Here is a 15356-nt window from a genome sequence, read left to right as displayed (position 1 = left end):
GTCGCCAGTCGGCATTGACTGGCTGATGGGATTCGGAGGAGGCCTAGCCTGTGCGATCTAATTGGTCGGTTTAGGGAGGTAATCGGCAGAAGGCGGTCTCTCAAGTACCCAGATCCACTACCATGGAGTGCTTTAAAGATGGTCATTAGTATCCTGAAGCGCACCCGGAGACCAACAGGTAGCCAGTGCAGCTCGCGGAGGACAGGTGTAACGTGGGCGAACCGAGGTGCGCCCACTATCACTCGCGCGGCTGCATTTTGGACTAGCTGTAGTCGCCGGATGCACTTCAGGGGCAACCCCATGTAGAGCCCATTGCAGTATTCCAGTCTAGAGATCACGAGGGCTATCCTCACCTGTGAAACTACCTGGTCCTGAGGAAAAATAACAAAATTGGAATTAACTCAATACATCACAAGGTCTAACCCTAACCCATTCAGTTCCTCAGAGGGAGTCTTCTGCTTCATCCCTTAACAGAGTTCAAGGGAGATTTTCTGGTGGCTGAAGAAACTTGGGAATGTAGACTCACAGGGTTGGAACTGTTGTGGCCCGCCAGCAGCCAGTGGCCAGTGGAGCTGGCATCAGATTTGGGCAGTGAGGAGACTGGGGCGGAACATGGGCCAGTCCTGGAGGCTGCAGAAGGCTCACACAAGGGCTCTGTGTCAGAGGCAGAGAGGAGGCCAGAGGCATATGTCAGCTATCAGCTACCTTCAGCATCAGACATCAGTGAGGCAGACAAACAGCTGGAGCCTGTTCCCAGTGTGCACATGCGCAGAGTTGCCAGACGGTGGGAACAGCTAAAGAACAGGGGTCAACTTGGGAGTAAGGCCAGCGATGAATGGCCCCCCCAGAGGAAATAAAAGAGGAGCAAAAGGGGAGTGGAGTTTGCAGGAGACAATCAGTTCGCTTAACTTGTTCGTGACACTCGGAGACTCCTTGGCAAGTTTTGTAGATATCGGCCTGGCAGCTCTCCAAGCCAGATAAGGTCTGTGACTGTAAATCCTCCCTTAAAAGACTTTGCTGGATGTGAATGAGCAGAATTTACAGCAAATTAATAAAAGGGTTTTTTGTTGAGACAAGGAGTTGTTTCATGGTTTGGGGAAGCCAAAGTCAGAACACTTTTGCTGTGGTTAGGCACAAGCAAATATCTGGCTTAGGTCCCAAATTAAATAGATTTAGATCCAGCAAGCAAGTTTCTTAGGTGAAGAACTCTTGGGAAGCCTCGGTCAGAACAGGAATGGACCTTGGAAGTCTTCTAATCCAACCCTCTGATCAAGGCAAGAGTCCTTATATCATCCCAGACAAATGGATCTCCAATTTTTTTCTTGAAAACCTCCAGCAATGGAGCACCCACAACTCAGGGATGCTAGCTGATCCATTCATTAATTGTTCTGCCAGGAAATTTCTTCTTATTTCCAGGTGGGATCTCCCTCTGAAGAGTTTCCCCCCATTGCTTCTTATCCTGCCTTCAGGTGGTATGGAGAATATACCTCAATGCCCTTTTTCCTGAGACAGCACTTCGGGTATTAGAAGAAGGCTATCATGTCATCCTTAAGGCTTCTCTTTGTCAGGCTAAACATACCTACGGTAGTTCTCTTAATCGTTCATTGTATGATTTAGCCTCCAGAGCCCTTATTATCTTTGTTGCTCTCTTCTGCACTCTTTCTAGGACCTCAGCATTTTTTCTGTACTATGATAAGCACTTCATAAAAGTGTCCAAGGTATTCAAAAATAGACTGTCCTCGATCTGCAAGGTTTAAATTCTGCAACTTTAGACTATCCTGGCTTAAGTCATTCAGACAGTAATGACACCTTCAGATAGATGATGGGACTTTTTAAGCCAGTGATCAAAAACATATCCTCTGGCAAATATGTAACCACATGAGGTAAAAAAAATAATTTCATGCATCTTGAATTCATGTCTTTCTGATCAGAAAATACTGACTTCGGAGGGCCCCAAAGGTGCTTTTTCAAAAGGCAATTGGACTTTGTTTTTCCTTCTTCAGAACGGAAGGAGCTTCTTAAATGAAAAGCGAAAAGTCTTCAAGGAAAGTCCAGCTGCCTTTTGAAAAAGCACCTTTGGGTCACAACCATGACCTGGACGACTGAGAATCTCCATAAACACTGACTTCTGATATTGTAAGAGGAGAAAAATATCTCTCTTTATATTTTCTTCAAACTGGTTTTACCAGCTTAAACTATTTTTCCGTTAGCGTTTTCCTTTTCTAAAGACTTGAACACCTTTCTTGGAAAGAGCAGAGATTTCCTTTCTTGCTTATTTTTGGATCCTGTTTTGGAGTTTGTTCAACCTTCAGATCAATCTCAAAAATTGCTTTCAAAGGATTAGCAGGCTAATCAAAGATAATGAGGGAACAGGAAATGGGCATGGCATATGGAATATGGTACTGTTAGCTGAGGCTGAAGCTGCCATACCTAAAGATGGAGCAGGCACAGAAGCAGGGTAGACAAAAAGCCAGGAATCTTGTCTAAAAGATCCTTTTGGAAGACAGATAACAAAGAAACAAGTCATTAAAGGAAACAAAGGAAAATATGTCATCTGAACCAAACAAAGGCCTAAACACATGGGAATCCCTCCTGCCAAGTCCCATAAGTGGTTGTCATAACATTAATGTTGATTTGCAAATCAACAAGGCAAGACTAACTGCCCTAGTCTACAATCTACTGTGTATAAACAGGCAGCAAAACCAACACTCACTAGCACTGAAGATGTTACTTAGGCAGGTAATGAAACATCCTAAGCAAACAACCAAGCTCAGAGAGCACCAAGAACTCCACATTTCAATTTTCTGTTATCATACCCCACCACAAAGAGTAGCATTCTTGAAATCCCCATTTCTTAACCTTACTACTTCAAAGGGCTGAAAGATGGTCAATACCTTAATTATTATTATTTTTCTTTTTATGACCTTGTAATTCCTTAATTGGGGTAGAGTCAAGGCGATTGAATGGAGCTGAGGGTTTACTGGCTTGACACCTACACAGAGTTTGCAGCAGATATTTTCTCTTTGTGCCCTGAGAGAGAGAAACATCTGTCGCTACCTAGGATTGAACTCTCAACCTTCCGAATGGGAGGCAAGCATCTTCACAACTAGGCTACCACGCTGCTCCAGCCAATACTTTAATTGGACTATAGCAATTAAGGTATTAGTCTACACCAGGGGTGAAATTCAGCAAGTTCTGACAGGTTCTGGAGAACCGGTAGTGGAAATTTTGAGTAGTTCGGAGAACCAGCAAATACTACCTCTGGCTGGTTCCAGAGTAGGGTGGGAATGGGGATTTTGCAGTATCCTTCCCCTGGAGTGGGTTGGGAATGGATATTTTGCAGTATCCTTCCCCTGGAGTGGAGTGGGGATGGGGATTTTGCAGTATCCTTCCCCTGGAGCAGGGTGGGAATGGAGATTTTGCAGTAACCTTCCCCTGGAGCGGGGAGGGAATGGGGATTTTGCAGTATCCTTCCCCTCAAGTGAGGTGGGAATGGGGATTTTGCAGTATCCTTCCCCTGGAGTGGGGTGGGAATGGGGATTTTGCAGTATCCTTTCCCTGGAGTGGGGTGGGAATGGGGATTTTGCAGTATCCTTTCCCTGGAGTGGGGTGGGAATGGAGATTTTGCAGTATCCTTCCCCTGGAGTGGAGTGGGGATGGGGATTTTGCAGTATTCTTCCCCTTGAGTGGGTTGGGAATGGAGATTTTGCAGTATCCTTCCCCTCGAGTGAGGTGGGAATGGGGATTTTGCAGTATCCTTTCCCTGGAGTCTGGTGGGAATGGGGATTTTGCAGTATCCTTTCCCTGGAGTGGGGTGGGGAATTTTGCAGTATCCTTTCCCTGGAGTTGGGTGGGAATGGAGATTTTGCAGTATACTTTCCCTGGAGGGGGTTGAGAATGGGGATTTTGCATAAACTTTCCCTGGAGTGGGGTGGGAATGGAGATTTTGCAATATCCTTCCCCTCGAATGGGTTGGGAATGGGGATTTTTGCAGTATCCTTTCCCTGGAGTGAGATGGGAATGGGGATTTTGCAGTATCCTTTCCCTGGAGCGGGGTAGGAATGGGGATTTTGCAGTATCCTTCCCCTGCCATGCCCACCAAGCCACACCCACAGAACCGGTAGTAAGATTTTTTGATTTTCCTCACTGGTCTAAACGCAAATGCCCTTGAAGACCCTCTGGAACCTTGCAGTGGTTTAGCATGCAGTAGCCAGGCAGTGATGAACATGTTTAGCTTGACTAATACAACACCTCTACATTTGGAACTGAATTTTCCAGGTGCAGTTCGAGACACTAAATTTCTTACTTGTAAAGTCCTACATGGCTTATGACCTGCTTATACTGCAAATCACCTGCTCCAAAATGAATTTCTCCATCGAGATTTGGAAGAGTATCTATCCATCTCTATCCATCCATCCATCTCTACCTCTTTCTCACTCCCCCTCTTCCCTTCCCCCCCTCTCTTTTGGATTGTATCATTGTGGTTTTTTGTTGGTCTGTTATTTTAATCCTTATTTTTACTGCAGAATGCTCAAAGCCATTTGGAGTGGAGTAGCATAGAAACAACAATAATACAAATAAATAAACAGAATGAAATCTATGCATTCCAAAGGGCACCAATGAAAATAATCACCCGGCAGAATTTCAGTCCCAGACTGAGCTAGGACCAAAAGGAATGCTTCTTGTTCCTTTATTGTGGCAGGTAATTTGCTCTGTTTTGTAAATTGCTGGGTTCATGGTGTTCTTTGAGCTTGGGTGGCCTTCTGCAGACGTTTCATTACTAGGCTCAATGATGTCATCACTCTTCCACGCCCTGATAATCTAACCTAGTAATGAAATGTCTGCAGAAATACATCGACGTTCAAAGAAGACGCAAAAACTCAACAGTTCACCCCTGAATTAGTGTCTGTACTAGTGGAATCTGTATTTCTTGTTGTTCAGTCTGAGAAACAACCTCCTTCCAGTCTAATTAAATGTGACATCTTTACTGTGGTAGCCTCATGTTCAAGGTCTTTCTCTGTTTCATGTTTTCCCTCAAAGGGGTGGGGGTGGGGGGATCCTGTTGCATTAACTAGTTGCTTCAACTGGGCTTGATAGCAACCACCAATATTCTTCAGAACCGTCATGGCATGTGCCTTCTTCCTTCATAGGTTACCAGATTCCATCTGAATGTTTGATTCCTGTAACAATTTAGGGCAAGAATTACAAAAATTACTATCCTAGGGCCGTGATGGCGAACGTATGGCACATGTGCCATAGGGGGCACACAGAGCCCTCACTGCAGATATGCGAGCTGTGGCCCCAGCTCAGCTCCACTGTGCATGCGTGTGCGCCTCCCGCCAGCCATCTGATTTTCGGGTCTCTGCAGCGCATGCGCGGGGTATGGGAAAGAAAAGGGGTGTCATGCACGCATGCGCAGGGAGCGGTGTGTGTGTGTTGCCTGAGCATTAAATTATGGGTGCATGCGCACGTGGGAGTGTCATGCGTGTGCACATGCTTTTGGCACGTGACGACAAAAAGGTTAGCCATCACTGCCCTAGGGCAGGGGTCGGCAAACGTAAACACTCAAAGAGCTATTTGGACCCGTTTCCCACAAAAAAGAAAACACCGGGAGCCACAAAGGTCCTAACCGGAAGTCCCCTGTTCAATTCTGGAGCTGCCCGGAAGTTCAGTTCCCCCACCAAGTTCAGTTCCATCTGCCAGTCAATGTCGGCTGGTGACTCCCCGGGGGAGGGCCTTTTCTGTGGCTGCTCTGGCCCTATGGAACGATCTCCCCGTTGAGATCCGGACCCTTACTACCCTTCCGGCCTTCCGCAAAGCAACTAAGACCTGGCTGTTCCGGCAGGCCTGGGGCTGTTGAATTATCCAGCCCTATCCGATGTTACAACTGTTGTTGAATTTTTAAATTGTTGTTTTTATATTTTTGTACCCCCCTTCCCTTTTTATTGTTAGCCGCCCTGAGTCTTCCGGGAATAGGGCAGCATACAAGCCAAATAAATCAAATTTAAAAAAAAATCAAATAGAGTTTCCTCCTAGCGCGGCGTACTTTTTCCTCTCCCTGTCATAACCGAAAGCCCTATCAATTGTGGAGACAACTGGAAAACCCTCCCCTGACCATAGAGTCTTCTCCTGGCGCACTGTGCTCCTCCCCCTCCCGGAAGCTCCTCTCAAAATTGTGGCGCCGACTGGTGAGGGAGCCACAGTAGAGGCAGGAAAGAGCCACAGATTGCTGACCCCTGACCTAGGGGAACCCAGCTGAGCATAAACGGCAAATAAAAAAGTGCTTATTAGAAATAACAAGGCCCACAAAGCTAATGAGAGCATAACACCACTGCAGAACCTTTCGGAGAAGGTGTGGCTCTATAAACATTTTTTTTAAATACAAGGGATATGCTGCTATGAAGGATTTGGGGGATGGTTTTAATACAAGCAGTTAGAACCAAGGATGGACATTTATTTTTTTAGCATATCCCAGAGGTCATTTTAAAAACGGCACTATTCCATCTATAACTGTCTGGTTTGGCTCTGCAAGCAAACAAGACAGACACAGACTTCAACGGATAATTAGAACTGCGGAAAAAACAATTGCTACCAATCTGCCTCCCATTGAGGACCTGTATAAAGCATGAGTCAAAAAGATGGTCGTGAAAATATATACAGACCCCTCGCATCCTGGACATAAATTGTTTCAACTTCTGCCCTCAAAATGATGCTATAGGGCCCTGCACACCAGAACAACTTGACACAAGGACAGTTTCCCCCCCGAACACCATCACTCTGCTAAACAACTAATTTCCACAACACTGTCAAATTATTTACTAAGACTGTATTACTATTATTCTTCTCTTCCTTCCTAGTACCTATCTCTTCCCACTTATGACTATAACCATGTTGCTTGTATCTTTACAATTTATATTGTTTTATTGTTTCCTAGTATAATTACTTGCTTATTAGTATTTTATGACTATTACTAAGTATTGCCTCTTATGATTCTTGATGGATATATTTTATTTTTTCTTTATGTATACTGAGAGCTTATGCACCAAAGACAAATCCCCTTGTGTGTCCAATCACACTTGGTCAATAAAGAATTCTATTCTATTCTGTTCTATTCTAAATGGCCGTATTCCACCTGAAGCATTTTAAGGAAATGTGAAAAGATGAATATTTGGCTCTAAAAAGCCATTTATAAAAGACCTCTACAAGCTTGGCAGTTGGTCCTGCTGAAGATAAGAACTTAATTGCTTATTTAACACCAGGAAAGGCTCCACAATGATTCAATTCCTGTGTTAATTAAAAGTAATTCAACTTGGTAGGCACCAATTTTGGCTTCACTGTTTGTATTTATGGATAAATATGCCTGTATGCCTATTTACTTGTAATGATAATTCCCATCTTTACAAAAGGGAATTCAACAAATTACAGACTCATCGGTTTGCTTAATTAACTGCAAATGTGTTGCAATGTCAGACTGTGTGTGTGTGTGTGTGTGTGTGTGTGTGTGTGTGTGTTTGTGTTTGAGTGAATGAGAAGTGGAGAGATTGATTGGAACATGAGAGCCTCCTGGTGGAAGAACAAGTTGGCTTCCAAGAGGATTATTCAACTATTAACCAGTATCTAATGCTCTAATACTTAATAGGTAAATGTAAAGGTTCTCCTCGCACATATATACAGTTGTTCCCGACTCTAGGGGGTGATGCTCATCTCCGTTTCAAAGCCAAAGAGCCAGCGCTGTCTGAAGACGTCTCCGTGGTCATGTGGCCAGCATGACTAAACGCCGAAGGCGCAGGGAACATTGTTACCTTCCCACCAAAGGTGGCTCCTATTTTTCTACTTGCACTGCTAGGTTGGCAGAAGCTTTTGAACTGCTAGGTTGGCAGAAGCTGGAACAAATAATGAGAGCTCACTCCATTACACGCACTAGGGATTCAAATTGCCGAACTGCTGACCTTTCTGATCGACAAGCTTAGGGTCTTAGCCACTGAGCCACTGCGTCCCTAATACTTAATAGAGACATATTAATCGTTAGGACATAGTGGATTTTTTAAATCAACAGAGAGGAATTAATTTCTCTTACCACAATGTAGCTGAAGTAGAATTCCCATATTTCTCATTTATTTGTTTCAATACCTAACCTACCTTGAAGGGCTGATAACTAATAACATAATAATACTAATAACATAATACTAATAGCATTCTCTTTTCCTCACTCTTACACCACAGAGCATCAAAGTGTGGCAATCTTGAGGTGCTTACTCACACTCTCCTGATTTCCCACATTAAGCTCATGTTTTGCTAATAGTTTCCATATGTTTTCATAGTCCTCTATATTTTGATAGGTCCAGCCTTCATTGATTATAACAAGGGACCGTAACTCCATAACATAGTTAGTTCTTGAATTATTAGCACAGCTGAACCCAACATTTCCCTCTCTTTGATCCCTCCAATAAGTATCCAAAATCTAATGCTTTCATATTAGAACTCTGACCTTATCATTGGGGGGGGGGGGTTTACAATTATTTTACATATCAATCTATTATTCCAGTGTGGCTAACCTTTTCTAGAATGAGTGCCCAAAGTGCATATGCAAATGCGCGCACGACCTGAACCCCCAAAATGCAATGCGCCCATGGGCCCTGCATATGTGATCCCCCCATACACACTGCACCCGTCCATACTCTCGCAGCCCGCCCCACACCCCACGCACATGTATGGCAGAGACCCAATGACCAGCTAGCTGGTGGGATGCATGGACGCATGTGCGGCAGAGCTGAACTGGGGCAACAGTTCGCATGCCATCAGAGAGGGTGCTGTGTGCCATCACAGATCTATTCAGTTGAGAAGGACATTGGTAATACAACAGAGAATTATGTACTTTATAAACTTTAATGTTGGACAAGAATCAATACAATAGATATGCTTAGCTACAGGGGTGAAATCCAGCAGGTTCTAACGGGTTCTGGAGAACCGGTAGCAAAAACTTTGAGTAATTTGGAGAACTGGCAAACTGGCTGGCCCCAGACTCAAATGGGAATGGAGATTTTGCAATATCCTTCCCCTGACACGCCCACCAAACCATGCCCCCGCAAGTCACACCATGCCCACCAAGCCAGGCCCACAGAACCGGTAGTAAACAAAATTGAATTTCACCACTGCTTAGGTACTTTAAAATTCTAACCTGGGAACCATAGTACAAGGCCTTGGTCCAGGATCTCACAAGAGCTGGGATCACAGATCCTACGTAAAGTAGCTGTTCTGGGAGGTGGTGGCTTCTTTGTCCCAGTCATGCAGAGCAAGGCTGAACGGCTAGCGGGGCCACTGGTTCGAATCACAGCCACTCCACATTTTCCTTGGCCGGAAGACAAGGCAAAGATGGTGTCCCTCTTTGCAGCCTGGCAATATAACCTGAAAAACAGGAAGGGAAAAAGAGAGTCAGTTTGGTCTAGTGGTTAAGGCATCAGGCTAGAAAACAAGAGATCAACACGAGATCATATATGAAAATTAGTGCATTTCTTTTGATGATGACAAACGTGTCATCCACATAGCAGCCCAAAAGGGGGACATAAATCACGCAGCTACTCCAGTACTGTCAACGTACCTTCTTCGCATTCAAAAGAGAAATGTATGAACAAATAAAAGGGACGCTCATGCGATCAATCTGGAGCTCTGTTATCAGCTACAGAGGCCTTCAGGAAAGCCTTGCTGGCTGCAGAAGAAATCGTCCGAGGTGTGCGAAGTGTGGCTGCAACTATCCGAAGGTAGGTAGTAGGCAGTGGTGGGTTTCAAAAATTTTTAGAACCTCTTGTGTCGATGTGGCCTGCTTTGTGGGAGTGACTTGCCGGCCATGTGATTGGGTGGGTGTGGCTTGCTGGCCATGTGACTGGGTGGGCGTGGCTTACCAGCCATGTGACTGGGTAGGCGTGGCCAACTTGTAAAATGTGGTGAAACTCACTTAACAACACTCTTGCTTAGCAACCAAAATGTTGGCTCAGAAACTCTGGCATTTGAAGCACACAAGTCTTAAAGCTGTCAAGTTACAAGACCCTTGCACCCCTAAGTCTTTAGAAAAAAAAAACCCAGGGGTGCTCAAAATTGACAGCTTTAAGACTTATGGACTTCACCTCCCAGAATTCCTCCTACAGTGATGTTGACTCAGGAACTCTGGCTTGAAGTGTGCAAGTCTTAAAGCTGTCAAGTTACAAGACCCTTGCACCGCTAACCTTTTAGAAAAAAAAAAACCAGGGGTGTTTAAACCTGACAGCTTTAAGACTTGTGGACTTCAACTCCCAGAATTCCTCCTCTCGCTCTTCATTTTGATGGTGTGCAGACGGGTGGGGGGAGGGAGCTGGAACCAGTTCTAAATGGCACTGTAGATTTGTGGAACCTCTTCTATAGAAGAGGTTAGAACTGGCAGGAACCCACCCCTGGTAGTAGGGCGCTCCACCCCCCACCCCCATCCCCACCCTAGCTTAATTTTTACCCATGCACCCTGGAGTGGGCAAGGTCTTAACTAGGGCTTATTTTGGGGGTAGGCAAAGGTGTCTTGCTCCTGGTTTGGCCCAGATTAGGAGAACCAGTAGTAGCAGCAGCAGGAGGCTCCGCCCACCCGCCCAGACAGTTCTGCGAAGCACGTCCATGAGCGAACTGGTAGTAAAAAAATTAGCAACCCACCTCTGGGGGTAGGGCTTATATTAGCTGCACATGTAAAAATCAAGCTAGGACTTACTTTCTAAGTAGGTCATATTTTGGGAGAATCACGGTAGAACACGGTGCATTTTAAGACTACACACTTCGATTTTGGTGCCACTATGTGGATGACACATTTGTCATCAGAAGAAGAAATGCACTGAAAGACTTTCATACCCTTCTGAACTCCATCTTCCCAGATATACTGTTCACAATGGAGGAAGGAACAGCCATTTTTAGATGTGCTTTTCACCATACAGAAAGACCGAAGCCTAGAAATCAGGGTTATAGAAGGCCATTAACACCACAGACATTCTGAGTTTCAAGAGTAACCATTCACTGTCATACACAAAGAGTTGTGTCAGAATACTATATGGCAGCGTGAGAACCCACTGTAGTGCCCAACTGGAAAGCTGGTACCTACGTGAACAATTCAAGCAGAATGAGTATCCACAATAGCATCCATTACAAGATGCGTGAGCAACACACAGGAGAGAGAAAGGAAGAAAGACACAATAGCAATAGCACTTAGACTTATATATTGCTTCATAGCGCGTTGACAGCCCTCTCTAAGCGGTTTACAGAGTCAGCCTATTGCCCCCAACAATCTGGGTCCTCATTTTACCCACCTTGGAAGGATGGAAGGCTGAGTTAACCTCGAGCCGGTGAGATTTAAACTGCAGCTAGCATTCAGCTGAAGTAGCCTGCAGTACCGCACTCTAACCACTGCGCCACCTTGGCTCTTACAAGACCAACTATGATATATGGCACACCCTGGCATACATCAAAAACATTTAAGAAGCAGTAGATCTGCAAGTGGGGATCACGGACCGCCCAGATGCTACCATATGAATCCAAATCATGCATTGCAAAGATCGCTTGGAGGTAGGAGATATTTCTAATGTAATCTACCAGATCCCCTGCATGGATTGCCTCTGTGGCTGGGTAGGACAGAAGGGGAGGAAGCCTACCACCACTTTGCAAGAACACAAGCGAGCAGCCAGACAAGGCAACCCAAACTCATTGGTAGCCTCACATTACAAAGAACCTTCAATTTTGCAGCTACTAAGATTGTTGGCCGAGCAGGTACAAAGATAGACAGGGAAATGATAGAAGCCTGGGAAATGGGTCCCTCGTCAGTCAAGAGGAGTGCTGATTTACCACCAGCTTATTAGGTGCTTAGGAGCCAAGGACTTGGCAGCACAAGAAACAACAGCCAATAGCCGGTCATCAACACACCAATCAACAACTAAAAAAACACTCACAACCAGACACCACATAAATATTACATATCGTATAGTCCAAAGCACACATTCTTCTAGGGAAAAGTTCTCTGAGGATGCAAGTCCAAAAGCTCGGAAGACAAAACCTTTGGTCCCGGTGACAGATCCAGTTTGGATCCTGCAACGTTATCCTGGGACACGTATATTTGCCTTCATTCAAATACTGACCATCCCTAATTAATGAATTAAAAGGTGTTGTGATAAAGTGATCAGGCACTTGATCAAAAATGTTATGTGAGCCTAAATTATTGGAACCCCAAATTCACAGCAAGTTTCCTCCTACCTTGTCAATATAAAGTGGAGAGAAGTGGATACTCAATTATTACAAGTCAAGGCTATGGTTTTCCCAGTTGCAATGTATGGCTGTGGAAGTTGGACCATAAGTAAGGCTGAATGCCAAAGAACTGAGGCCTTTGAGCCAAGGTGGCGCAGTGGTTAAATGCAGCACTGCAGGCTACTGCTAGATCAGCAGGTCAGCGGTTCAAATCTCACCGGCTCAGGGTTGACTCAGCCTTCCATCCTTCTGAGGTGGGTAAAATGAGGACCCAGATTGTTGGGGGCAATATGCTGACTCTCTGTAAACCGCTTAGAGAGGCCTGAAAGGCCTATGAAGCGGTATATAAGTCTACTGCTATTGCTATTGCTTTGAACTCTGGTGCTGGAAAAGACTCCTGCGAGTCCCTTGGACTACAAGGTGATCAAACTGGTCAGTCCTAAAAGAGATCCCCCTTGACTGCTCTTTAGAAGGCCAGATCCTGAAGAGGAAACTCAAATACTTGGGCCACCTAATGAGAAGGAAGGACTCACTGGAGAAGAGCCTAATGATGGGAATGATTGAGGGCAAAGGGGGACAACAGAGAATGAGGTGGCTGGATGGAGTGACCAGAGCAGTCGTGTGAGCTTAAATGGACTCCAGAGGATGGTAGAGGACAGGAAGGCATGGAGGAATGTTGTCCATGAGGTCACGATGGGTCGGACACGACTTCACAACTAACAGCAACAACAATCATCATAAGAAAAGTCTAAATCCTAATCTGATAAATAAATATAAGGGTCAGTGATGCCAACCTCAGATTCTTAACAGAGTGTAAAATAAAATAAGCAATTGTAGTGATATGTAGTGACTTTTGCAGATTAGGCAAGTGAGATAAGAGGCTACTGAGCCTACTGAAGCCATAGAGGTGTGGCAAACATCTCAGAAGGGACACCTCCACCCCCTTCTTGGTTTGCAAATGTCATGGGAGAGATCTATCTTTAGACTTACAAGATAGCAATAGCAATAGCAGTAGACTTATATACCGCTTCATAGGGCTTTCAGCCCTCTCTAAGCGGTTTACAGAGAGTCAGCATATTGCCCCCAACAATCTGGGTCCTCATTTTACCCACCTCGGAAGGATGGAAGGCTGAGTCAACCCTGAGCCGGTGAGATTTGAACCGCTGAACTGCTGATCTGGCAGTAGCCTGCAGTGCTGCATTTAACCACTGCGCCACCTTAGATTCTGTTAATGTAACCTTACAATAAAACTATGCAATACTCATGGGCATACCTCTTGCCTGGACTACCTTGCAAGGCTGACAGTAACACTGTAACTCTACTTTTCTGCAAGGAGTTCCAGGGAAGCATATATCATTTCTCCTCACTGCTCTCTTGGGTGAGGAGTTAAGAGTAAAAGTATGTCTAGACTACATATTATGGTCACTCATCAATTTTATACATGTAGGGTTATCCTGTCACTCCATGGAACTCTTTGAATCTTTAAGAACTAGAAAGCTGGCCAACAGAGAAAAGTGAAATGTGCTCCTGAAGCTGTTATAACTTAAAGAGGCAACTTTCTCTTCTGTTGGATTCCTGTTTTCTATGCAATTGTTACAAAGGACTGGCTCTTTTAGAAAAGAAGGCAACGGTGAAGCAGGCAGAATTCCAATTTGGAATATTGCATCCAGTTTTGGTCACCACCATATAAAAAAGATGTTGAGACTCTGAAAGAGCAACAGAGTGTTCCAATATTTGAGGGGCTGCCACAAAAAAGGGAGTCAACTTATTTTCCGAAGCACCCGAAGGCAGGACAAGAAACAATGGATGGAAACTAATCAAGGAGAGAATCAACCTAGAACTAAGGAGAAATTTCCTAGCAGTTAGAACTATAGATCAGCGGAACACCTTGCCTCCAGAACTTTTGGGTGCTCCATCACTGGAAGTTTTAAAGAAGAGATTGGACAAGAGCCAATCTGGGTTGGCCACTGCTTCCCAGCTTTTGGGCTTGTGCTAGAGCCCATCCTCAAATAACTTCTCTGATGGTCCAAAAGCTCAGAAGACAAAACCTGTGGTCCCGATGACCGACCCAGATTGGATCCTCCAACATTATCCTGGGACACAAATATATTTCCCTCCGTTCATGAGAGATTGGACAGACATTTGGTCCAGAATGGTATAGGGTCTCCTACTTGTGCAGGGGGTGGACTAGTCCAGGGGTCTCCATCCTTGGCAACTTTAAGACTTGTGGACTTCAACTCCAGTCTTAAAGTTGCCAAGGATGGAGACCCCTGGACTAGAAGACCTCCAAGGTCGTTTTCCACCTGTTACTCTAAACCTGTCCGCAGAGAATTGCACACCAGGAAAATCACCTTTTCTCACGTGTCTTTTCAAAGGCGAAACTTAGCTATTTAGAACTACCCACCTGCAGAAGAGCTTGCAGACCCTTCGAGTCATTACAGGCCACAGCCTTCTCTGCAAAAAAGGCCACATCGCTTCCCAGAAGGAATTAGAACAAAATCGTCCCTTTCTCCCCCCGCCAATCGCCCTCCCCCGGCTCCATCCTGTCCAGCCTTTCTCCCCTGTGCAAGAACCCCACGCTTCCTTTGCTACCACGACCTGACGTTCGCTTTTGGCTTCAACTGAGGGCAACGTGCCCTTTTTGCAACGTGATTGGTGGAGAGGGAAGAGGGCGGGGCTTCAGAAAGGGCGGGGCGCCACGTTCTCCCTTTTATAGCTATTGTATAGCGGGCTCCGTAACTCAAAGCGCTATATGCGTCTTCGTTGCGTTGGGGATCGGTTTGTTTCAGTCCGCTTACAAAGGGAATATAAACAATGCGTTTGCAGAGTAATCTTGCATAATTCAATATAACCTTCAGCGCTTATTTTTAAAGGTGAGGTTCTTCTTGGGAGGAGTGTGCAGTATTAAAAAAATCAATTCGGGATGGTTATAATGATCGAATATTAAAGGGAGGAGTTAGGAAAGGAAGCCTAGAAGAAGGATTTTTTTAAACGAGATGACACGAGGCTGCTGTTGGGGAGAAGGCGATTCAACACGCACTCTTCGTATGCTCAGGCGTAGTCTTGCAGGGCAGGTGGTGGATCTGAGACCAAGTCAATCCCTGTCTGTACAT

General features: G+C 45.1%; 1 protein-coding gene across 1 annotated transcript in view; it reads right to left on the bottom strand.

The window, feature by feature from the left end:
- The window catches only part of GTPBP3 (GTP binding protein 3, mitochondrial), a 33327-nt gene extending 18537 nt beyond the window's left edge, over positions 1–14790 (bottom strand). The window contains exons 1-3 of the mRNA XM_087702287.1: positions 14648–14790; positions 9179–9405; positions 347–371 (exon numbers count right to left, since the gene is read on the bottom strand). Of these exons, the coding sequence (XP_087558413.1) occupies positions 347–371; positions 9179–9405; positions 14648–14715 (320 nt within the window). The 5' untranslated portion in view covers positions 14716–14790. The remainder of the gene's footprint in view (positions 1–346; positions 372–9178; positions 9406–14647) is intronic.
- Positions 14791–15356: the final 566 nt, after the last annotated feature.

This window comes from Thamnophis sirtalis, unplaced genomic scaffold (genome assembly GCF_051295495.1).
Source record: "Thamnophis sirtalis isolate CommonGarterSnake01/CBP01778 unplaced genomic scaffold, rThaSir2_p1.2 scaffold_1, whole genome shotgun sequence".
NCBI classification, from domain to species: Eukaryota; Metazoa; Chordata; class Lepidosauria; order Squamata; family Natricidae; genus Thamnophis; species Thamnophis sirtalis.
This window is presented reverse-complemented; position numbering and strand designations above follow the sequence as displayed.